The sequence below is a fragment of the Trichoderma atroviride genome, chromosome 7 (genome assembly GCF_020647795.1).
Source record: "Trichoderma atroviride chromosome 7, complete sequence".
NCBI classification, from domain to species: Eukaryota; Fungi; Ascomycota; class Sordariomycetes; order Hypocreales; family Hypocreaceae; genus Trichoderma; species Trichoderma atroviride.
The window spans coordinates 3,686,579-3,707,126 of NC_089406.1; the positions used below are offsets into that span (position 1 = coordinate 3,686,579).

Here is a 20,548-nt window from a genome sequence, read left to right on the forward strand (position 1 = left end):
CAATGGAGTCAAATGGCTTGTGTGATGACGGGTCGCGAGGAGGGGTAAGCATAAGTGCCAATACAATGATTTTATATTAGGCAGTGCTCATCCCCGAGTGGCTTGTTTTGGCCTCTTTCTGACTGGTTTCCTTGTTCAAGTACTACAGGAATCAATTGTCCCAGGCATAGAATTGCAACTTATCAAGTAAAACACTTGTCAAAACATCATCATGACTACTCACAAACCGGGAACCGAATATGACGTTATAATTGCCGGCGGTGCGTTGCTCCATCCCAATTCCTGTGACCGTCTATCCCAAGACCTAATATTTCCCAGGTGGCACCGCTGCTTGCATTGTGGCTGGTCGACTCGCTAAAGCAGATCCCAACTTGTCGATCCTCATCGTGGAACGTGGCACGAATAATCTCAATGACCCCAACGTCGTCAACCCCTCCAGATATCTCACTCATCTTACTCCGAATTCCAAGACGACGATTATCTACAAAGGAAACAAGTCAGAGGCTCTCAATGGACGCTCGCCTCTCGTGCCCTCCGGAGGCATACTGGGAGGAGGCTCGTCCGTCAACTTCACCATGTATACTCGAGGTAATCCTTCAAAGAAAGGCCGTCATTCATGAGAGCTTGCTGACGTTGATGTAATAAACAGCCGCGGGCGCCGACTTTGACTCTTGGAAGACCGAAGGCTGGGATGCGAAAAGCCTGATTCCTTATGCTAGAAAGCTAGAGACATATCACCTTGACCATCCCGACGTGGACAAGTCCGTACATGGCCACGATGGACCAATTAACGTGTCATTTGGCTCTTACAGCGCCAAACGCATCCAAGACGATTTCATGGCCGGTGCTGCGGCCATTGGCCTTCCTGAAATCACCGATTTGCAAGATTTTACGTCTGTTGATGGAATATCTCGCTATCTTCGCTATGTTTCGCCCGACGGCAAACGGCAAGACACGGCTCATCGCTATGTCCACCCTCTCATGGCTTCTGGAGAATATCCCAATCTTCATCTTCTGCTCGAGAGCAAAGTTAGCCGTGTCATTTTTGAGGGAAACCGAGCTGTGGGCGTGGAATGGGTGCCAAACCCAGACTACCAGCCCTTGACTAATCTGACTCGAAGTGAGCCATCGATTATCAGAGCAAGGAAGCTGGTGGTGGTGTCCTCGGGAGCTCTCGGCACGCCAAGTGTTCTTGAGAGATCGGGAGTTGGCAATGCTGAGCTTCTCAAGAAGCTGGACATTCCTGTCATCGCCGATGTACCAGGCGTTGGCGAGGAATACCAAGATCATAACCTCATATTTTATACTTACAAGACTTCGCTGAAGCCTGGTGAGACACTGGATGATCTGCACAGAGGCCAATTGGATTTTGAAGAGGCTATCAAGACGAAGAACCCAATTCTGGGCTGGAACGGCGTTGATATTGCAGCCAAGTTCCGCCCAACCGAGGAAGAAGTGGCCCAGCTAGGCGAAGAATTCCAAGAGCACTGGAATCGCGACTTCAAAGAGCAAAAGACAAGGCCCTTGATGCTCTTGGCAATTGTCAGCTCCTACTTGGGTGACTACAAGACTTTACCGGAAGAACAAGAGGATGGCCCTCATCAGTACATCTCCATCGGTATGTACACGGGATATCCCTACGCCCGAGGCGACATCCACATCACTTCCAAAGATCCCGAGGCGGCGCCTTCTTTCAACACTGGCTTCTTCTCCAATAATGTGGACGTGACGAAGCAGATTTGGGCGTACAAGAAGCAGCGAGAAATATTTCGTCGCGTAAACTCGGTTACTGGCGAAGTTGCCTCGGGACATCCGAGCTTCCCTGAAGGTAGCAAGGCCGGTCTTCGGAAGAGTCGTGAAGTTGCAGAGGGCTTCAACTCTCTTGAGGAGAGAAAGAAGCTGCCTCCTATTGAGTATACTAAGGAAGATGATAAAGCTATCGAGGATTACCTCCGGTCTAACATTGAAACAACTTGGCATTCTATCGGAACGTGCAAAATGGCTCTAAAGGAGAAGGGCGGTGTTGTGGACAAGAATCTCAACGTTTACGGCACAGTAGGGCTAAAGATTTGCGGTTAGTGACGAGTCTTGATATTGTTCATCTTTTACTTTTTACAGGACGCTAACCATTGGATATAGATATCTCAATTGCACCTGAGAATGTTTCCGCCAATACAAACAACACGGCCCTCATCATTGGCGAAAAGGGAGCGGACATAATAATCAGGGAGCTTGGACTTCTCAATTAAGCAGCATTATCTAGCTTAGAGCGATTGGCTTGGGGGTTTATGGAAATGACGATTTATCGCTAGCAAATAGTAAATATGATTTTGGATAATTAATTCTATTATTCATCAAATGGCGTTGTAACTATTTGTCTCTATGCCTGGAGACCAGCAACAAGGCTATCTCCAAGGCTCTTGATGCTGTTCTCAAAATCCGCCGTGTTTCCAGCGCTCCAGTTAGCGCCGTCAGCGCCTGGGACTGCCTGCTGGCCCATGAAGCCGATATACAAGACATCCTTGGGATCGTGGCCGTTATCACCGGTGAGGCCATCATTGGGAAAGCAAAGGTTGCCCATAGAAATGGCCGATTCGCCGGTGGAAGTGAAGCCGTTGGTGTCGCCCCAGATTCCGTAAAACTGGTTTTGATGTCAGCACCGTTCACATAATGGCCGAATAAATGAGGACTTACGACTTGGTTGTTGCAGACGACAGCCATGACACTCAAGGGTTGCATTCCGAACTGCTCGGGCGAAAATGAGGGATCAGCGCCCTCATTTCCAAATACGACGTATGGGTGAATGTTGGCGTCCAAGTCATCAATGCCAAAGCTCTGGACAGTATCCTTGAAAGCGGTCTCGCCTTGGCCGCTGGGGTCATTTGAGCAGGCGCCGGCAGAGTTATTAGCGCCATCGCAGTCAATGTCCATGTTATCGTAGTTGCCGCTGGATCCCTTTAAAAAGATGGCATTGGGAATGTCGCCACAGTAGACTGCGCCGCCTGAGAAGGCATCGGATAGAGCATTTTGGCAGTTGCCAGACTGGTAAACGCCATGATGTTAGGTATAATCAGCGTCGCGGAGAAGAGAATATTTACCCGATGGTTATCGTATATCTGTTTCAAGTTGTCTGGGAGATCAAAGGCAGAAGTAACGGCGCCAAGAGCGGCGAGAGTAAGGAGTGTATTAGAATACATTATGGGATAATTTGGAAGTGCGAGGAAAAAGAACAAATTACTGGACACTAGAAAGCTGTAAGGAAAAGATATAGCCAAAAGGATTGCGTAGGAGAGAGCTGTGCTATATATGTTGTTCTATGCAATCAATTCGCTGATATTTAGTATTACTCAACAGTCCGTGCATTGTCGCGTCTGTAGACCTTGAAATATCCTATAATTGGCGGAGAATCATGCTCAATAAATACAATTACCCCATAGAAACACCTATTTGCTAATGGAAGTTGTTGAAACAATCTCGCACTTTCAAAACGCGGCGTCATGCCTCGTATTATCATTCAAGGAGCTTCCTAAGGAGGCGTTTACCTGACGATCAAGCGATACTCAAACAGGAAGGCCGCCCTGGTTTTCGAAACAAGACGTGCGGAAGGTCCGTTCAACGGAAACATTTAAGCTCACTTTTGCGTTAACCTTGTTCAAAAGTGTCTTTTGTGCTATGTAACTACTGGAGCTGCTAGCCAGGAGTAAGCCGTGTGGAGGTGCGCTGACTCTATCCGAGACTTTGAGACCCGGTCAAGTCAGATCCGGCATTGCTACCGACGATCGTATCGGTCCTTTAAATTGAAGGTTATTACCGTTCAAGATGTTCAGTAATTCGGTATATGTTCGATTGTTCTTATAGAAGTTTGTGCGGCGCCGTAATTATTCAATGCGGCATGTCTCTATGAATGGGCCGTGTTGCGCACCCGCTTCATTGAGTCAGGTCAAGCGATCTGCATGCGAGTACATATGTATGCTACAAGACTACGGGTAGATTGCAGTGCGTATTGTGGGAATAGCTGCAATATGCGCATGCAATAGGTACCTCAGAAAACTCATATAGAGCTATGTCTGCTATTCATGGATTCCTATCATAGACTCATCTATCACATAGCAGCATGGGTTACGATGAACATACAAGGAAGTTTGTCCGAGTGTACTTCTCCTAACGATCAACATCTATAATCTGTAGTAGGCGACAAATGCATATATAAATGGGCGCGTGGTCTAGGGGTATGATTTTCGCTTCGCATGTGAAAGGTCAGGGGTTCAATTCCCCTCGTGTCCATCCTTTTTGCTTTTTTTCTGCTTTTTTCAAGCATGAGATGGAATCAGTTCGAGGGCGTATTAATAGCATTTGCTTCATATTATGTAATAAAATGGGCTTGTGGTCTAGGGGTATGATTTTCGCTTCGCATGTGAACGGTCAGGGGTTCAATTCCCCTCAAGTCCAACCAACGATGTTATCTTTTTGCTAGCATTCAAGATTCTACTTAGATCTTGAGCTGGAGTGTTGTCCCTTCTCAATAGCTTTCTATGGCTTGGCAGCGGAGCTGGCCGATTATGCTTGCTTTTTGCAAAGTAGATGTAGTTTCCAAAGCTATAAGTTGGGATAGCATTGTGTCAGCAACATACCGTGGACAAATAGGGCCATGGCACCTTTCACTACCACTTATATAGCGATATCAGAATCATATACTATTGACATCTAGTACTTTTTCAGTGACTATCGCTATAATGAGTGACATTAATCGGAATCCACTTTAGCAATCTTACATCGGGGCTATCCGAGTGGCGTCGGCTACCCTATGGCTGTGTCTTATCGTTTGACTTTTGCAAGTTATACAAGTGATAGTTGCTCCTAATTGATGTCTCGTCGTCTTATATCTTGAGAGATAGTATTATAGCTGACTAATTTGACCCAAGGGGAAAACAAATCAGAAGTGTGGCGTATTGTAGAGTTCTCAATCGAAGAGATGAATTCTAATTCAACATTCAGCCTTGAGCTACATAGATGATAATACAGAAAGAGGCTAATGATTGTCAATTATGTAGTGGATAGAATGAAGACTGTATACTTAATCTTTTCGCCTGTAAATATTCCGATATCTATGATTCTTCGACGTTGGCTGCGTGTTGAAAGTCAACTGTACAGGGGATATTTAATGACCGAGAATCCGAAGCTTATGCGTTATTATTTATTGTCTCTCACTATCAACTGCCGTTTACGCTTATACTTACATACCTAGGTAGGTAGTGCACTTGCGTATTTTACAGCCCGTCTGCCCGGCTGCACGTGCACCCCCTGTTTTGTTTTCTTAGCTTCGGCAACTTCTTTCTCTAATCGGATGTTTTTCTGGAGACCTCTTAAAGCAGAGGAATTGCGGCCATGCTACTCCGTAGCAACTGCAGCGAGCATGACACCTGATATTCGACACTAAGTAGTTAAACCCTACTTGGAGTTGCCAAAAACGTACATATCTTCGAATTCACCAGTCAGAACTTTTTCTACAACTTCAATGTATTTTTGCTCAGCAAGTTCCGACAATGATAGACGGCAGCCCCAAGGAGTCAGTTGAGCCACAACCAAACGCTTCTTCGCATGCTGGAATAATTCCTTCGCCCCAAGGAGGAGCGCATTGCGACAACAATGAGACAAAAGAGGCTTCCACTAGTGTATATGTTGCTGGTGAAGTAGACGTGGATAACGATGGTACTGCTGGACAGCCAAAGAAGAGGAAGCCGCTCAAGTTCCACCTCGCTTTTTTGGCCATCAATATCGCTTGCTTTATTTTCGCTCTTGACTCTACTAGTCTCTCGGTAGCAATTCCCGTGAGCCACCAATTAACAAGGTGTCTTTCATCGAGGTTCAATGCTAATTTTCCTAGTCGATTGCTGAGCAGCTCCATGGCACGACGCTGCAGTCCTTTTGGGCTGGCATTGCCTTTCTTCTTGCGACCGTCATCACGCAACCGCTGTATACAAGCATGTCTGACATATACGGCCGCAAGCCTCTCTTCCAAATCGCCTTTTTCTTGTTCACCGTTGGCTCGATTGTGTTTGGGCTCGCACCCAACATGCCTGCTATAATCAGCGGACGATTGATACAGGGCTTGGGAGGAGGAGGCATGGATGTTCTCAGCGAGATTATCGTCGCTGACATGGTTGCGCTTAAAGACCGACCTGTTTATCTGGGGCTCATGGCCATCCCCATTGCAGTTGGGAGCATTCTTGGTCCATCGCTAGCTGCAGTCCTCGTCCAATATGCCAGTTGGAGATGGATTGGCTGGATAAACCTTCCGTTTGTTGGCGTCGCATACCCGCTTATTATCTTTTGCTTAAAGTTGAAACCAATTGACAGTCCGCTACTGCAAAAGACGAAGCAATTAGACTGGATAGGGATGGCCATCTTCACATCAGCGTGTACACTATTTGTGCTGCCACTCACATGGGGAGGAACACTTTACTCGTGGCAGTCTTGGAAGACTTTGCTCCCCTTTGTGGTGGGCATTCTTGGTCTCATAGTGTTTGCTTGGTATGAATCCAAGCCTTCGCGTCCCATCATTCCGCATCGCATCTTTTATCCACGCACTGCTTCAGTGACGCTGGCTACAGCAGTCTTACACGGGATGCTGCTGTTTTCTCTTCTGCAGTATCTCCCATTCTTCTACCAGGCTGTGGCGGGCGAGACTCTCATTCATTCCGCCCTGTCATTGCTTCCCACCAGTATTATTTCTGTTTTCGCTGCCGGCTCATCTGCGGCCTTGGTTGGCCCTCTGAAGGGTTATAGATGGCCCATGTGGATATCTTGGATCACCTTGACCGTCGGATCAGGATTGTTATCTCTATACAGCGAATCTTCATCTACGGCTATGAAATACGGTCTCCCTATCGTGTGGGGGTTAGGAATTGGTGCTCTCCTTCGAATAGCTCAGCTACCGATGCAAGCCAGCGTGGCCAATATTGACGACACGGGTGTCGCTATTGGCCTGCTGATGTTTGCTCGTTTGCTCGGCGGCCTCACGGGCCTAGCTATCAGCTCAACAATCTTTAGCAACGCTTTTGGGCCTTCCATCTCTAGAATTATCCCAGAACTGCCGACCAATCTCCAAGTGCTTGGGAATGCCAACACGGCCATCGAATTTATCCCGAAATTAAGGACAATTGACATACCATCAGATGTATTGCTATTAATTCGAAAGGCATACTTGGATGCCTTTAAAGCAATCTTCTATACCATGACCGGTATTAGCGGCTTAGGCTTTTTAATTTCTCTGGGCCTCGAAGAATTATCACTCGACAAGGAGGAGCGTGGCCAGCAGCAATTTGATGACGAGTAATGACTCAATACTGAATGATTGGATGTTCACTAACGTAATGTATAATAGAGGGCAGATATATGACAACTGCTTTATATTTTATAACTTATACTTTTAATAATAAGTGGTCATAATTTTCCCTTTTACAAATCATGACTTGCTGATGCTGTTGATGCCTTTCATATATGTGTTAAGCGTAATTGCCCGATTCAAGGTGCGACTATGGGATAGATAGTTTACGATAACTTGTTACCTTGAATTTTAATTATTTAACAAAATAACTGTGTCGATTACAGTGTGTGAAGATTGAAATACTCGCTGCTCGAGAGACGCATTTTCGGAGTACTGCTGGACCTGCTGTTCTGCGTGTTTGCGAGAGCACGTTTCAGAATCGGCAAGAATAAAAGCGATTGACACTGAACCGTACTAACTTATTCCATACTTCAGTTATTCTTTAGAGCATATATGTGGTATCGGAAGTCAATTCATATCCCGGCCCGGGTTTTCATCCTTCATCTTTAGCCTCACGTAGATGAGCCACATGAGTCATAGCTGTGTATTCAACCTCATGGTTGCGAAAGCGGTATTGATCTTGAAAGGGATAGTTTATTCCTATGAATAGTATGTGATGTAGTTTATGCATGATATTAGAATAGAATGACTCGGTTCCTACCCGATCCACGGAAGCTAAGAAACCAATGACACATGTCACCAAATACTGTAAGAATGCGGACTGTACTAGGTCATGCAGATGCTACGCTTAGTTGTCTGAAACTGTGAGATGTGTCGGTTAAACTATGAGGCGTACATATGGTCAAGCAACGGTATCTTTTTAGCAAAGTTGCTTAAGAGCAATGTACACAATTTGGATCGTGTCATGAGTAAGGCGTGGATGCAGTTTCGATAGTGGAGAGCAGCATTAGCTCCATGCCTTATTCAGCGCGGCATATGGTCCGTTTAAGCCTCCGGAGTTGCATTAAGAGTCATTAGGACCTGATCTAAAAATTCGATCTGTTTTTGGGCTTTCTAGGGCGACAGAAAATGCCATAAATGGCAAGTATACCCATCGTCCCGAACCATGTCGCGCCTTATAGACTTGCGCCACACCACCACCTTTTTATACTTCTAATTCCATAAAGCTCTCAAAACTTCTCAATATGAATCCAGCTCCCCCTAAACCCGTCAGCAGCGTCCTAGACGCTATTGGAAACACCCCAGTGGTGCGCCTTAACCATGTTGTGCCAAAGGATGCCGCAGAGGTCTATGTCAAATTGGAATTCTTCGGCCCAACAGGAAGCTACAAAGACCGCATGGCTCTATCGATGGTCGAAGAGGCAGAACGACGCGGAGATTTAAAACCCGGCATGACGGTTGTTGAAGCCACCGGCGGCAGCACAGGATCGTCGTTGGCTTTTGTCTGCGCCGCCAAGGGATACCAGTTTCTGGTTGTATCTTCAAACGCCTTTTCAATGGAAAAGCTACGCACAATGACTACGTTTGGAGCTGAGCTTGATATCGTGCATAGCCCTACCGGAAAAGTCACACCTGACCTGATCCCGAGGATGAGGGATCGTGCAGAGGAACTCAGCAAAGGGGAAAACTACTACTACACCAACCAGTTCCACAATGTCGACGCTTTGGTTGGCTATGGAAAGATTGGAAAAGAGCTAGTTGAACAAATGGGCGATGGTATCGACGGCTTTTGCGGCGCTGTCGGCACTGCAGGCATGTTCACTGGAGTGGCCAGCGCCTTGAGGTCGAAATATCCTTCTGCGAAAACAGTAGTGCTGGAACCTGCAGAATCGCCGACGATCACCAAGGGCGAAACGGGAAGCCATGGCGTTGAGGGCATTGGCTCTGGCATCATTCCGCCGCATCTTGACAAATCGTTGTACGACGAGGCTCGAGCCGTTCCCGAAGCAGAAGCCCGGGCTATGTGTCGCCGTCTTGCGAAGGAAGAAGGATTGCTGGTTGGAACTTCATCTGGCTTGAATATCTTTGCTGCCATACAGTTAGCGAAGGAGCTAGGACCTGGGAAGAAGGTGGTCACAGTTGCAGTTGATACTGGCCTCAAGTATCTCAGTGGCACACTCTTTACGGACGAGTGACGATTTGAAGGTAGAGAACCTTTATTTAGATGTTGGGAAAAACAGTCTTTCTGTATGTTATAAATAAGTGGTCATTTCCTACGGCATTCAACATGAGAAGACTGCAGCTGGACTACCTATTTAATTGATGTAATTGCCCTCGGAGTCTATAAATGGACCAGTATCTGGATGAGCTTACATCAGCTATTGCCCATTGGAAGTTACAATATATGCATTCATTGCACCTGTTTAAAGCATATTATAAGAGGGCGATGATTGCTCAAAGTTAACCCACATATTTATTGCTTAGACACAAAATAAAAGAGAAAACGGCACCGGGTAGCGACATCCTCCAATTCATCTCAATTGGCGGGCGTGCTGTCGGGTAGTGAACCATGTCTTGGCATTGATCGGATGCTGTGCGAGCATGAAGCATAGGCTTATTGCATCACTAAATTTGCCCATTTCTCCAATCGGTGAACAATGGATTAATAAAGTTGTAGTGGATAAAGTCGGCATTCGGCGCAATCATCCAGCGGGCGGAATGATGCATGGGACGCATCCAATTACCCGGGCCATTTGCTGTTTTCGCATATTTATGGCTCCGGTTTCCTACTCTAGTGCTGTAAGTGATTTGACAGTCTCGTACTTGGATAGACTGGGTAAATGGTAGTATAAGACTTACTGCTGTATATACTCAATTTCGGGCTCAAAGTATAAGCCTTCTTGGTGAGAAGTTCCAAGCTTTGGAAATTATTCGCATCACCATATAGAACTAAGAGATTACCGTCAAAGTTTTAGCTCATTGTCGCAGCGTAACAGTGCATACCTACATTGCCCTCTTTTGAAGCATACTAGCAAGATTATTGATGCCCTTTTCAGCAATATCAGCTGAGCCCTACATGAAGCAATGAACGGCAACCGCACGTGCAGATATTGTCTACGGAGTAATGGAGCAGAAGAGTTCGTCATTCATTAGCTATATGAGATAATGGAGAACACCATTGGATAAGAGATAAAATCATCCGATATTGAAAAGCCTTATTAGATGCGCATTTGTGTAGGAGTCTCTGATAACGTAGACCTCCGTCTTCGCAACCGTGTGGACCTGCTGAACCCATGCTATCGTGAAAGAAGAAGCGATCTGGCCACTCGTTTTAATCCTTGGCGAATGGTATACGGCCATCACGTAAAGCTTTCAATTGTGTAATTAACCATCTCAGAAAATCTTGCCTGTAGTAGGTTTACTCAGCTTCCGCCAAATCTGCCGCCTCATCATCGGTTACACCACCATATGCCTACCTTAAGATGCGGTCATGATCGAAGCAAACTCTGCTGCCTCACATCTGAAACATCCAAAAACACTAGATAAGCACGACAATCCACCAGAGAAATGGCTCAAGACGTCAGAATCATATTTGTAATTCGACTTACCCGTTTGGGTGCCATATGCGAACGCGACAGCTCTAATTTGAGACATGACGAGATCCGTTTCGCGATGACCCGCGGCCGCAATCGGGAGCCAGCAATGATTATGATGTACAATTGGGAAATTAGCATGGAAATATAATCAGCCACGAAGAAACTCAGAATTGCGTGCTTCGCGGTCGTGCAATTGCTGCAGCGCTGCACTGTATGAGATGGATGGCGTGATTCGCACTATCAATAGCATCAACACTGTCCAGATCATCTCCGATAGTGCGATACCGACGCTCTCGGCAAAGCATTGCTGACATTACAAGTATTCATTAACAATGTCTATCTGCCGGATGGTAAATCCGAAGATCAGACAAGTCTCTCCCGGGATGATTGGATGATTCGCCAATTCGCCATAGAGTTCGTGATGCATGCAATTGTGGGGGTGGGGTTTGCCCGATGCCGATGCGAGGGTGGCCGATGGGCCGCGACAAGAGGGGAAGAGACGCTGGTTGGGCAGTTTGTGGAGGGACGGGAGGTATAAAAGGGCAGTATCCGACGGGCTGGCGAGGTTGAGTGCGATTTGAACTTGCTATAGCCGTTAAGCATTACTGTCCAAGTGACGAGAATAGCAGCTTATATCAAACCACAATGGCTCCCGCATTGGTTGAGACCGCCACCACCACCAGCTCCGGACCGGTGCCGGCATCTGTCTACAAGCTGGATCTTGGACAGTACAAGGAGATTGACTTGACCTACATCGATAAGGATGCCGAGGCGGGCAAGACCGACGGCCCTGCTGCTACGGTGAGTGATGATCCCCTTGGCCGTGATGTAGACGCCATACTTATACGCAGAATAGTACCCTCACTACCTTCCCACATGGAACCCAGCACAGCAGTATCCCCCTCTGCAGCCCTTTGAGCACTATGAGCACGGCAAGGATGCCGACACCTCCTATCCCAACCTGCTTCCCAGCAGCGCCCAGGTCACGGAGCTCACTCCCTCCATCGGCTCCGAAGTGAGAGGCATCCAGCTGTCTTCTCTCACCGATGCCGGCAAGGATGAGCTGGCTCACTACGTTGCCAAGCGAAAGGTCGTCGCCTTCCGCGGCCAGGACTTTGCTGATCTCTCAATCGCCGATGCGCTCAAGTTTGGCGGCTACTTTGGACGACACCACATCCACCCAACCTCTGGCTCTCCCGAGAACTACCCCGAGGTTCACCTCGTCCACCGTGGCGTCAACGACAAGGGCCACCTGGACTATTTCAAGACCAGGACCAGCTCTGTGGCCTGGCACTCTGACGTTTCATACGAGCAGCAGCCTCCTGGAACTACCTTCTTGTACATCCTGGACAAGCCCGAGACTGGAGGCGACACCATCTTCGTTGACGCCGTTCAGGCTTATAAGCGACTCAGCCCTCTCTTCCAGGAGCGTCTGCACGGCTTAAAGGCCACGCACTCTGGTATCGAGCAGGTCAACGCCGCTGCAGCTCGCAACAGCATCAAGCGACGAGACCCTGTTGTCAACTCTCACCCCATTGTCCGAACGCACCCTGCTACCGGCGAGAAGGCCATCTACGTCAACCCTCAGTGTAAGTCATTTCGAAGCTTCCGATCATATATATATCGTATCAATTTGACTAACACCAACTTTTAGTCACTCGTGATATTGTCGGAATGAAGAAGGAGGAATCCGATTCCATTCTCAACTTCCTGTACACCCATCTGGCACAGGGCGCCGATTTCCAGGCTCGCGTCAAGTGGGAGGACAAGACCGTCGTCGTCTGGGACAACCGAGTCACTCAGCACAGTGCTCTCGTTGATTGGGAGAACGGCCAGAGGAGGCACCTTGCCCGTATCACTCCGCAGGCAGAGAGGCCCCAGGAGACGCCATTCCAGGGCTAATGGAGACACGAGGGGTTAGATATTTCATCATTTTAAACATTTGTTAGCGGTATGATTTGGTAGGCTCACTGAGATGGCCGTGTATAAAAGCAAAGAATAAAGAATGATTCCATGCTACTGATGATTGGTGCTGACGTATCGTTTGATGCTTACACCGATATAGGCGCGCCACAGACTCGGCTCCGGCTTTAGCTTGTCAACTAGAGGGCGCGAGATGGGTCCCCGATTCCAACTAAAAAAGTCAACCGCTTCTAGAATTTATAGCATTTGAAGAATGATACTCTGAAAACCTTCATATTTGTCTGCGGCGTATCATCCGAGTATAACGTAGTAGTGTTACAAGGCTGCTATAGATTGATTTATCATGGCAGTCACAACCTCAACTACCACTGCAGTCGAACTCTCTCCGCTTCCTCCGCTCGCCAACAGCTCCGGCCACAATCGGTTTCACAATGAGGTAGCGAATGATTCGCAAAACCCATCATCCGAGGATATTCTGGAGGCATCCCGCCTGGCAGACTCTGCAGTTCCGGATGGAGGTTATGGCTGGGTTGTTCTTGGTGGCTGTGCCGTCATTGCGTGGTGGGTGAGTAGTTCTGTCTCCATGTCTCTGCCTATAAAAAGAAAACATGCTTCAAACGATGCTAATCCTTTCGATTCAGTTTGTCGGGACAGGATACAGCTGGGGAGTGATGCAAGGAGCTCTTGTAGAAAAGGGACTCTCAACGCCAGCAACTTTGTCATACGTCGGCTCATTGGCTACTGCCATCATCGCTTTCCTAGCAATTGTCAATGCGCGCATCATCAGGGCCATCGGAGCGCAAAAGACCGGCATGCTAGGCATATTGATCCTCGGCATATCCGAGATTCTAAGTGGTTTCACGATAAACAGCCTTCCAGGACTATTCATCACCTCGGGCGTCACTCTCGGAGTCGGGCTGAGCTTGTGTTTCATGGCTGCGTCTGCAACACCAGCACAGTATTTTAGCAAGAAACGAGGTCTCGCAAACGGCATCGTTTTTGCAGCAGGGGGGTTGGGCGGAGCCATCATCAGCTTGTCCATGGATGCACTGATTCGACGACTTGGAACTGCATGGGCGTATCGGATTCTGGGACTCGTGACGCTGCTTACTGGTCTACCGGCAGCATGGCTGGTGAGGGAGCGCTCTCCAGTCAAGAATGCAGGATTCATCGAATGGTAAGATATCTTGTTTTGGTCGTGATACGTTAAATATGACCTCCAAGCTGACTTGATCCAGGCGTCTCTTTCGAGATCTCGAGTTTGTAATCATCTTTGCTACTGGCGCCGTTGCCACCTTTCCTCTTCTTGTTCCTGCCTTCTTCATACCGCTTTACGCACGATCAATCGGTTTGTCTTCGTCCACTGGAGCAGGCCTCTTGGCAGGCTTCAACCTCTCGTCGGCTGCAGGCAGAATCCTCTGCGGCTTCCTTTGCGATAAAATAGGATCACTCAATGCTTTGTCCATTTCCTTATTGATCAACGCCATCACAATGCTGGCCTTGTGGCCTGCCTCTACTACACTCGCTCCGTTGATTGCGTTTGTCGTTCTCAACGGTGCCGCAAATGGTGGCTTCTTCTCTACTATTCCTACAGTAGTAGGCAATGTGTTTGGATCTCAAAGAGTATCTGTGGCCATGGCCATGGTTGTTACTGGTTGGGGTGGTGGCTACCTAATGGTAAGTTGTTAATGCGCCAATACATTGTATCAATGTTCTTTTCCTTTTGCTTACAACAAATAGGGTTCCCCAATTGCTGGCTACCTTTTAGATGCCTACGGTGGGTCAGAAAGTGGATTTCAAGCATATCGACCTGCCATCACATATGCGGGATGCATGGGACTTGGAGCTGCTGGGCTTGCGACGTTTGTAAGATTTCGAAAGAATCGCACAATTTTGGCAAAGGTTTAGCATTTTACACTTATATAGAACAATACTTGTACAAGTCATATGTACTATGTACATCATACCATTTGACTGCCTTACGCACGAACGGCGACCAAGAAAAGACGAGGGTATCGCAGTAACACAGATCCATCGTTGCAGGAAGGATAAAGTTCTTTGAGCTTGCCCAGATACGCCGCCAGAAATCCCTCCCTCTGCTCTGCACTGAGTGGATCAATAAATGGCCTCAATCCAGTCCCTTTAACCCACTCAACAATGCCCTCATGACCTTCCAGTGGATGCTGGTAGTTTGTATGCCATATGTCTACCGACGAACACAGTGGTTTCAACTCGTTGTATAGCTCAAAGGGGGTCTGAAAAGGCCCAAGAGCTGGCTTCAGTTGCGAAAGCGTCGCGGACCAAGGGCCATTTTCAGCCACTGTACGCATCGCTTCGTGAGATTTTTCCGTGTGGTTATCAGGCACTTGAAAGGCAAAGACGCCTCCAGGTTTCAGAGATTCAACCAGGCGTTTCATGATGGGAATTCGATCCTCAAACTTGATCCACTGGTAAACCGCATTGGAAAAGAGAAGATCGACTGGCTCTTCTGGGGTATAGTCCATTAGATCCGCCACAGCAAATTGCAGATTGGGAAGGGCTTTGCGAGCTGTTTCGATCATGTTTGGCGATGAATCGATGCCCGAAATCTGTGCATCCGGCCATTGCTTCGCAAGCACTTCGGTTGAGTTGCCCGGTCCGCATCCAATATCGATGATAGTTTTGGGAGCGGCCAGGGGTACTTGGGCGAGAAGATCGCGCGAAGGCCGAGTGCGTTGCTCGGCGAATTTGAGATACTGGGCGGCCGACCAGTCTTTGGTGTTGGCTGCTCTTCCTTTGCCAGCTGCTTGAGTCGCCATTGTTCTGTTGATGAGTGTCTTTGGAAAGGAGGCAAGTTGGCGAGATGCCATTGTGTAAGTCGAGATGTAGAATGAAGAGGAAAGAGAGAACATGAGTCGTGCTAGCCGATCTATTTATACATGGAAGCACTCCAGTAGCGATCAGTATCTAAGAACCTGCTGCTATGAGAGCCTTGCTTACAATACAAGACCAAGTTATTGGGCAGCGGAAATACTCATCACAATAGTTTAGCCTCCTTGTTTCCAGTACTATTCCGGTCGATAGTCGATACTCAGGAGCAATGCAGAGGATTAATCCGAGAGCCTTCGGCCGTCCGAACTTATTCCGCTGAGGCCGGCTTCACGGCCGAGAGCGCTTCCGCGGAAATACGAAAGCAAGGGAAAGGCGTAAATATAGAAAGACGATATTTATTTCTAATATGTGATGTAATTTCTCCAGTAATGAAAATTGCGACATGTATGATGGGAAGAACGGATGCTCTATTTTACAAACGCTGTTGTGGCCCAAGCCGCAGCCAAAAAGGGCAACGGAGCGTTTCGTGCATTACAGTCTGCACTTGACGGGCTGCCAAGACTTTTAGAAAAGAGGAAATCTGTATACTTGGGTAATAGAAGCAGTATTAGGCAAATATTCGTTAGCTAGCAGCTAAGAATAATATGAAAGCCCCTTCCAGAGAGCTTTTACTCATATCGTCCACTACCAGCATCATTAGAAGTAGATTTGCACAGCGAGTCGCTTTCCTTGTAATAGCGGCAGCTTTGCCCTCAGCTTCGTAGTCGACTTGACAGCTCTGTGATTGAGACGGTCAGATCAGATAATTCTTCTTCAGAGAGTTCTAGAAAGCTTCGGTCGAGCTCCAACTTACACCTCAAACATTTGATGTGAAATTGGTGTATTTAATCCCACACTTCGATTTGTTCTTTAAATTCCCTCCCCCACCATTGCTGTCATGGCGGGGTACATACAGCCGGCAACGGAGAGGCTTCAAGCTCTTACTGAACCGCGATAATTTCACAAGCGCCGCATACAACACCTCAACGCACAGAATAGCAACATTTATTTCTCAACAGCATCTGCCATTTCGAATTCATTGGTCTCGATCAAACTGCACACTGGCAGCTTCAGCCATCTTCAAACCATCTACAGGATTGGGGGTCATAATTCCACGTTACATTGCAAGCCACATTTACGGCCAAGCCTGACCCCCACTTGAGCAGACAGTCTCCAGACAAATATACGTCGGCGAACAACAAAGAGGCCTTCTTGGACTGCATTTTCCGGGGAATAAGAAGCTGGAATAACAAGTTTCAAACTATCGTCGGAAGCAAGATCCGGGACGTTACATTGTTAGTGAGAAGCCACTACCTGGAGTAGTTCCCCGCAGACCTATCGAATGACCCCATGTCCAGCTGCTCAAGATTACACAACTTGGATCCTGATATTCTTCAATTTCATGGCGTCGTACTCGCTAACTGGAGAAAAAGGCTGATTTCACCACGGCTCCAAAGACCGTCCTAGGATAGAACACATCAGATTCATCATGCCGTCAGCAGAACAGCGCAAACAAATCGGCCAGGTGAGGCCTTACAATCTCCTATACGTGGTGACTCGAGCTAATATCACATCTGAGCCAGCTATTTGCTGTTGGTTTCCATGGCCGTGAAATCAACAAAGAAATCACAACACTCATTCGCGACTATGGCGTTGGCGCAATCGTGCTCTTCAAGCGCAACGTGCTCGACGCCACTCAGCTCCAGGCGCTCTGCCTAGGCCTCCAGAAGATTGCAAGCGATGCAGGCCACAGCCAACCCCTCTTCATCGGAATAGATCAGGAAAACGGCCTGGTCACTCGGATATCACCGCCCATCGCCGCCCAGCAGCCAGGCCCCATGACTCTCGGGGCTACCGGCTCTCTTGACTATGCGTACGAGGTCGCCAAGGCCACCGGAGGGATGCTGCAGTATTTCGGCATTAACATGAACTACGCTCCAGTTGGCGACATCAACTCGGAACCATTAAATCCTGTTATTGGCGTTCGGAGTCCCAGTGACCAGGCAGAAACTGTGTCCAAGTTTGCGGCAGCATGTGCAAGGGGCTTGAGAGAGCTCAACGTCGCTCCGTGCATCAAGCATTTTCCCGGCCATGGAGATACAGCTGTTGACTCTCACTACGGTCTGCCAGTCATTGACAAATCAAGAGCTGATATGGAAAAGTTGGAACTGATTCCGTTCCGTGATGCTGTTGCCGACAACATCGAGATGGTCATGACGGCTCACATCTCTTTACCACAGCTATCAAAGGACGGCCTGCCCGCCACACTATCCTCAGAAACCATCGGCATCTTGCGAAACGAGTGGAAGTACGAGGGTGTCATTATGACGGATTGCCTGGAAATGGACGGCATTCGCGCGGAATTTGGCAGCGTCAAAGGAGCACTCATGGCATTTCAGGCCGGCGTCGACAATGTCATGATTTGCCATACTTTTGACGTGCAGAGTGCGGCCATCGATCACGTCTGCGACGCCGTCACAGCCGGCACACTATCCCAGGAGAGAATAGACGCATCTCTGGAACGTCTCCGAAAATTAAAGGAAAAATATACGAGCTGGCCTCGCGCCCTCGGCACAGAACCGCCAGAGACTTTATCCGCACTGAACAAGAGCGGAGAGAAGCTCGCCAGTCAAGTCTACGCAGATGCAGTCACTCTGGTACGAGCAGAAGAAGGCCTCTTGCCTCTTAAGCCGACTACAAAGATTGCGTTTGTCTCTCCTGGGCCTGATGTACCCATCGGAGGCGCCGTTGATAGCGGAACTCTACCAACGCGCGTTCCTTGGATCGCAGACACCTTTGAGGAGCGCATCCGGAAGCGAGCATCTCAAACAACCGATATCCGATTCACGAGCTCTACCCTCACGGATGAGCAATGGAAGCAGGTGGACGAGGCTGATGTTGTGATTCTCGCAACCCGCAACGCGCGCGAGTCCAAGTACCAGAAAGAGCTTGGCCTCGAGGTCGCCAAACGACGAGCATCATTGCCGCTCGTCTCAGTTGCCACATGTGCTCCGTATGATTTCCTGGATGACGTGCAGATTCGCACGTACATTGCCGTGTATGAGCCTACTGTGGAGGCATTCAGCGCAGCGGTGGATCTTTTATTTGGAGATGCACAGCCAAGGGGCAAGTTGCCAGTGGCGCACTAAGATTTTATTAACAGGAGCGCAGTGGAGCATAAGAAACGATGTATTTTATATAATTAAGCATTATCATTACATGCAATGTTCGTTAACATGTACGTGATTTCATATATCATAACGCCCAGATCGGCCTACTCAATCTTGACAATGTTCGTCTCGTCAGTATACTTGACAAGCGAAAACTCAATCGTCAAGTCCTCGTAGTCAAAGGTGAAGTAGACGTTGCGCAGAAACGGGTCGCCCAGAGCCTCACCATAGGGATACACTGCCACTGTGCAAGTGCCGTCTCCCATGTCGACGGGGATGGAGCTCAGTGGCACGTCGAGGCTGACTCCCGGCGCAATGTTCACGGCAATGGAATCAGCAGACGGCTCGCGGAACTTGCAGTCCACAACGGGATCGTTGGTGAGGTCCGGGTTGGGGATGCCCCAGTAGTTGGTGAGGGCGTCGAACAAGTCCTGCTGGACGTACCAGTGAGGATTGCCGGTGTCCCAGAGAGCGTATGTGCCGTTGTCGTAGGTGGATGTCACCTTTGTGCCGTTTGCGAGCTGCAGTTGGAGGCTGGAGAGGCTGACAAAGTTTGGCTGCGAGTTTGCCGCGGGGATTGATGGATCTTCCACCTTTACTTTGTAGACGGGGCCCTGGCGCTTGGCAAGATCGATTCCTCCGATGAGCAGCGAGCCTGTGGCATCAGCGTCGTTTGGTCCTAGATAGACGCTAAAGGCACGGCGAGAGATGACGCCCTTTTGTTGAAGCTGGTTCAGGAACGTCGGGTAAGTGTCGCAGGCCTTTGTGTCGCAGAAAGCCCCGAGGCCAAAGATGGCGGTTTGCTGGGTGTCGATGGGAAAGGAGGCCGCGTTCAACTCGACTGCTCCAAACATCATGTCGGTGACGGTCACGCCGCCAAAAGTGAGGGTGTCGTTGATGTAACTGCCAAAGCCGTGGTCGATGAGCAAGTCATTGTAGCCGTCGTTTAGCCACTTGGTTGTGGACGAAGAAGTGTTGTCGTAAGTGCCGTATTCCGAGCAAAGTCCTCGCTGGCATACAGAATTTTCTGATTGCAAATGGTTATCAGCAATGCCATCTTTGAAGACTGCGAGTCTCGGGATTCAGGAGAGTAGACGAACTGGGTGTTTCAAAGGCATAAGTTGGACTGCCTGTATCGGCAAGGATAATTGCCTTTTGAGGGGGAGTGCCAACCAAGAACTCGGCTCCATAGGCGCTCTGGTTCTTGATACGCTGGAGGGGAAGCTCAATTACACCATCGGGCAGAGCTGCCGCAGCGAGAGACGCAAATGTTAGGGACGCAAGAGGAGCATGCATTTTGACAGTCTGCCGTATTGAAATGACTTGAAAGGTTAAATCTTGGCTCGGTATTCCAACGTTGAGCTGAAACCAAGGGATCTGCACTATGAGGTGGGTGGCCATTGACTTTTTATATACCCAAACTGTGCACGTAGCTGCAACACCGGTATTTGCACGGATGGTGATCGGTACCTATCGGCATCTATACTATTCTCGCCTATTAGCCAGGAGATTCCCAAAAAAAATAGTAGAGCCTTGTCCACAATCATGCTCATTGTCAAATACGAGCTCTCGCCGGCCGAAACGAATGGGGCACACCGTACGGAGCATCAAGTCGTGGCGACTTAGCATGGCCCACTAAGGCCAGGGGATCGAATTGTAATCAGCGGGAGCTTGAGCGCCACGATTTGCTGTTGGTGTGAATCAGTGGGGATGATTGGAACAGCGATCTGGATAGAATGATTCCGATCGTGGTGAACCGACCAGGTTCGGGGTTTGGAAAT

The 20,548-nt window shown here is 48.4% G+C and overlaps 9 protein-coding genes and 2 non-coding genes across 11 annotated transcripts; 8 read left to right on the forward strand and 3 right to left on the reverse strand.

Moving 5' to 3' along the window:
- Positions 1 to 211: 211 nt before the first annotated feature.
- Positions 212 to 2,249, forward strand: TrAtP1_013229 (uncharacterized protein; the record flags this gene model as incomplete). The annotated part of the gene is made up of 4 exons (XM_014088824.2): positions 212 to 260; positions 319 to 588; positions 650 to 2,074; positions 2,140 to 2,249. The coding sequence occupies 4 exons, from the start codon at positions 212 to 214 to the stop codon at positions 2,247 to 2,249; spliced, it is 1,854 nt and encodes a 617-aa protein (XP_013944299.2).
- Positions 2,250 to 2,380: 131 nt separating this feature from the next.
- TrAtP1_013230 (uncharacterized protein) lies at positions 2,381 to 3,197 on the reverse strand (the record flags this gene model as incomplete). Its single annotated transcript, XM_014088825.2, has 3 exons — positions 2,381 to 2,641; positions 2,695 to 3,042; positions 3,099 to 3,197. The coding sequence occupies 3 exons, from the start codon at positions 3,195 to 3,197 to the stop codon at positions 2,381 to 2,383; spliced, it is 708 nt and encodes a 235-aa protein (XP_013944300.1).
- Positions 3,198 to 4,212: 1,015 nt separating this feature from the next.
- On the forward strand, positions 4,213 to 4,284 carry TrAtP1_013231. Its single transcript has one exon. It is a non-coding gene; the product is annotated as a tRNA-Ala (tRNA).
- Positions 4,285 to 4,377: 93 nt separating this feature from the next.
- Positions 4,378 to 4,449, forward strand: TrAtP1_013232. Its single transcript has one exon. It is a non-coding gene; the product is annotated as a tRNA-Ala (tRNA).
- Positions 4,450 to 5,360: 911 nt separating this feature from the next.
- On the forward strand, positions 5,361 to 7,446 carry TrAtP1_013233 (uncharacterized protein). The gene is made up of 2 exons (XM_014088826.2): positions 5,361 to 5,828; positions 5,885 to 7,446. The coding sequence occupies exons 1-2, from the start codon at positions 5,544 to 5,546 to the stop codon at positions 7,334 to 7,336; spliced, it is 1,737 nt and encodes a 578-aa protein (XP_013944301.2). The 5' UTR covers positions 5,361 to 5,543; the 3' UTR covers positions 7,337 to 7,446.
- Positions 7,447 to 8,358: 912 nt separating this feature from the next.
- TrAtP1_013234 (uncharacterized protein) lies at positions 8,359 to 10,335 on the forward strand. The gene has a single exon (XM_014088269.2). The coding sequence runs from the start codon at positions 8,473 to 8,475 to the stop codon at positions 9,421 to 9,423; it is 951 nt and encodes a 316-aa protein (XP_013943744.2). The 5' UTR covers positions 8,359 to 8,472; the 3' UTR covers positions 9,424 to 10,335.
- Positions 10,336 to 11,395: 1,060 nt separating this feature from the next.
- TrAtP1_013235 (uncharacterized protein) lies at positions 11,396 to 13,004 on the forward strand. The gene is made up of 3 exons (XM_014088827.2): positions 11,396 to 11,625; positions 11,681 to 12,413; positions 12,479 to 13,004. The coding sequence occupies exons 1-3, from the start codon at positions 11,470 to 11,472 to the stop codon at positions 12,724 to 12,726; spliced, it is 1,137 nt and encodes a 378-aa protein (XP_013944302.2). The 5' UTR covers positions 11,396 to 11,469; the 3' UTR covers positions 12,727 to 13,004.
- On the forward strand, positions 13,005 to 15,819 carry TrAtP1_013236 (uncharacterized protein). Its single transcript, XM_066115835.1, has 4 exons — positions 13,005 to 13,312; positions 13,389 to 13,924; positions 13,986 to 14,424; positions 14,488 to 15,819. The coding sequence occupies exons 1-4, from the start codon at positions 13,091 to 13,093 to the stop codon at positions 14,653 to 14,655; spliced, it is 1,365 nt and encodes a 454-aa protein (XP_065971935.1). The 5' UTR covers positions 13,005 to 13,090; the 3' UTR covers positions 14,656 to 15,819.
- Positions 14,727 to 15,596, reverse strand: TrAtP1_013237 (uncharacterized protein; the record flags this gene model as incomplete). Its single annotated transcript, XM_014088829.2, has 1 exon — positions 14,727 to 15,596. One exon carries the CDS (start codon positions 15,594 to 15,596, stop codon positions 14,727 to 14,729), a length of 870 nt encoding a protein of 289 aa, XP_013944304.2.
- Positions 15,820 to 16,384: 565 nt separating the features above from the next.
- On the forward strand, positions 16,385 to 18,816 carry TrAtP1_013238 (uncharacterized protein). Its single transcript, XM_014088830.2, has 3 exons — positions 16,385 to 16,892; positions 17,055 to 17,122; positions 17,181 to 18,816. The coding sequence occupies exons 2-3, from the start codon at positions 17,087 to 17,089 to the stop codon at positions 18,744 to 18,746; spliced, it is 1,602 nt and encodes a 533-aa protein (XP_013944305.2). The 5' UTR covers positions 16,385 to 16,892; positions 17,055 to 17,086; the 3' UTR covers positions 18,747 to 18,816.
- TrAtP1_013239 (uncharacterized protein) lies at positions 18,817 to 20,456 on the reverse strand. The gene is made up of 2 exons (XM_014088831.2): positions 19,868 to 20,456; positions 18,817 to 19,794 (listed from the first exon to the last, which is right to left on the reverse strand). Exons 1-2 carry the CDS (start codon positions 20,166 to 20,168, stop codon positions 18,872 to 18,874), a joined length of 1,224 nt encoding a protein of 407 aa, XP_013944306.2. The 5' UTR covers positions 20,169 to 20,456; the 3' UTR covers positions 18,817 to 18,871.
- Positions 20,457 to 20,548: the final 92 nt, after the last annotated feature.

Coding starts and splice junctions, on each gene's coding strand:
- TrAtP1_013233 (XM_014088826.2), top strand. CDS start 5,544: ATGATAGACGGCAGCCCCAAGGAGTCAGTTGAGCCACAACCAAACGCT. Junction 5,829..5,884: donor GTCTCTCGGTAGCAATTCCC/GTGAGCCACCAA, acceptor TAATTTTCCTAG/TCGATTGCTGAGCAGCTCCA.
- TrAtP1_013234 (XM_014088269.2), top strand. CDS start 8,473: ATGAATCCAGCTCCCCCTAAACCCGTCAGCAGCGTCCTAGACGCTATT.
- TrAtP1_013235 (XM_014088827.2), top strand. CDS start 11,470: ATGGCTCCCGCATTGGTTGAGACCGCCACCACCACCAGCTCCGGACCG. Junction 11,626..11,680: donor CCGACGGCCCTGCTGCTACG/GTGAGTGATGAT, acceptor TACGCAGAATAG/TACCCTCACTACCTTCCCAC. Junction 12,414..12,478: donor CATCTACGTCAACCCTCAGT/GTAAGTCATTTC, acceptor ACCAACTTTTAG/TCACTCGTGATATTGTCGGA.
- TrAtP1_013236 (XM_066115835.1), top strand. CDS start 13,091: ATGGCAGTCACAACCTCAACTACCACTGCAGTCGAACTCTCTCCGCTT. Junction 13,313..13,388: donor GTGCCGTCATTGCGTGGTGG/GTGAGTAGTTCT, acceptor CTTTCGATTCAG/TTTGTCGGGACAGGATACAG. Junction 13,925..13,985: donor AATGCAGGATTCATCGAATG/GTAAGATATCTT, acceptor GACTTGATCCAG/GCGTCTCTTTCGAGATCTCG.
- TrAtP1_013238 (XM_014088830.2), top strand. CDS start 17,087: ATGCCGTCAGCAGAACAGCGCAAACAAATCGGCCAG. Junction 17,123..17,180: donor AGCGCAAACAAATCGGCCAG/GTGAGGCCTTAC, acceptor CATCTGAGCCAG/CTATTTGCTGTTGGTTTCCA.
- TrAtP1_013239 (XM_014088831.2), bottom strand. CDS start 20,168: ATGGCCACCCACCTCATAGTGCAGATCCCTTGGTTTCAGCTCAACGTT. Junction 19,795..19,867: donor TTATGCCTTTGAAACACCCA/GTTCGTCTACTC, acceptor ATTTGCAATCAG/AAAATTCTGTATGCCAGCGA.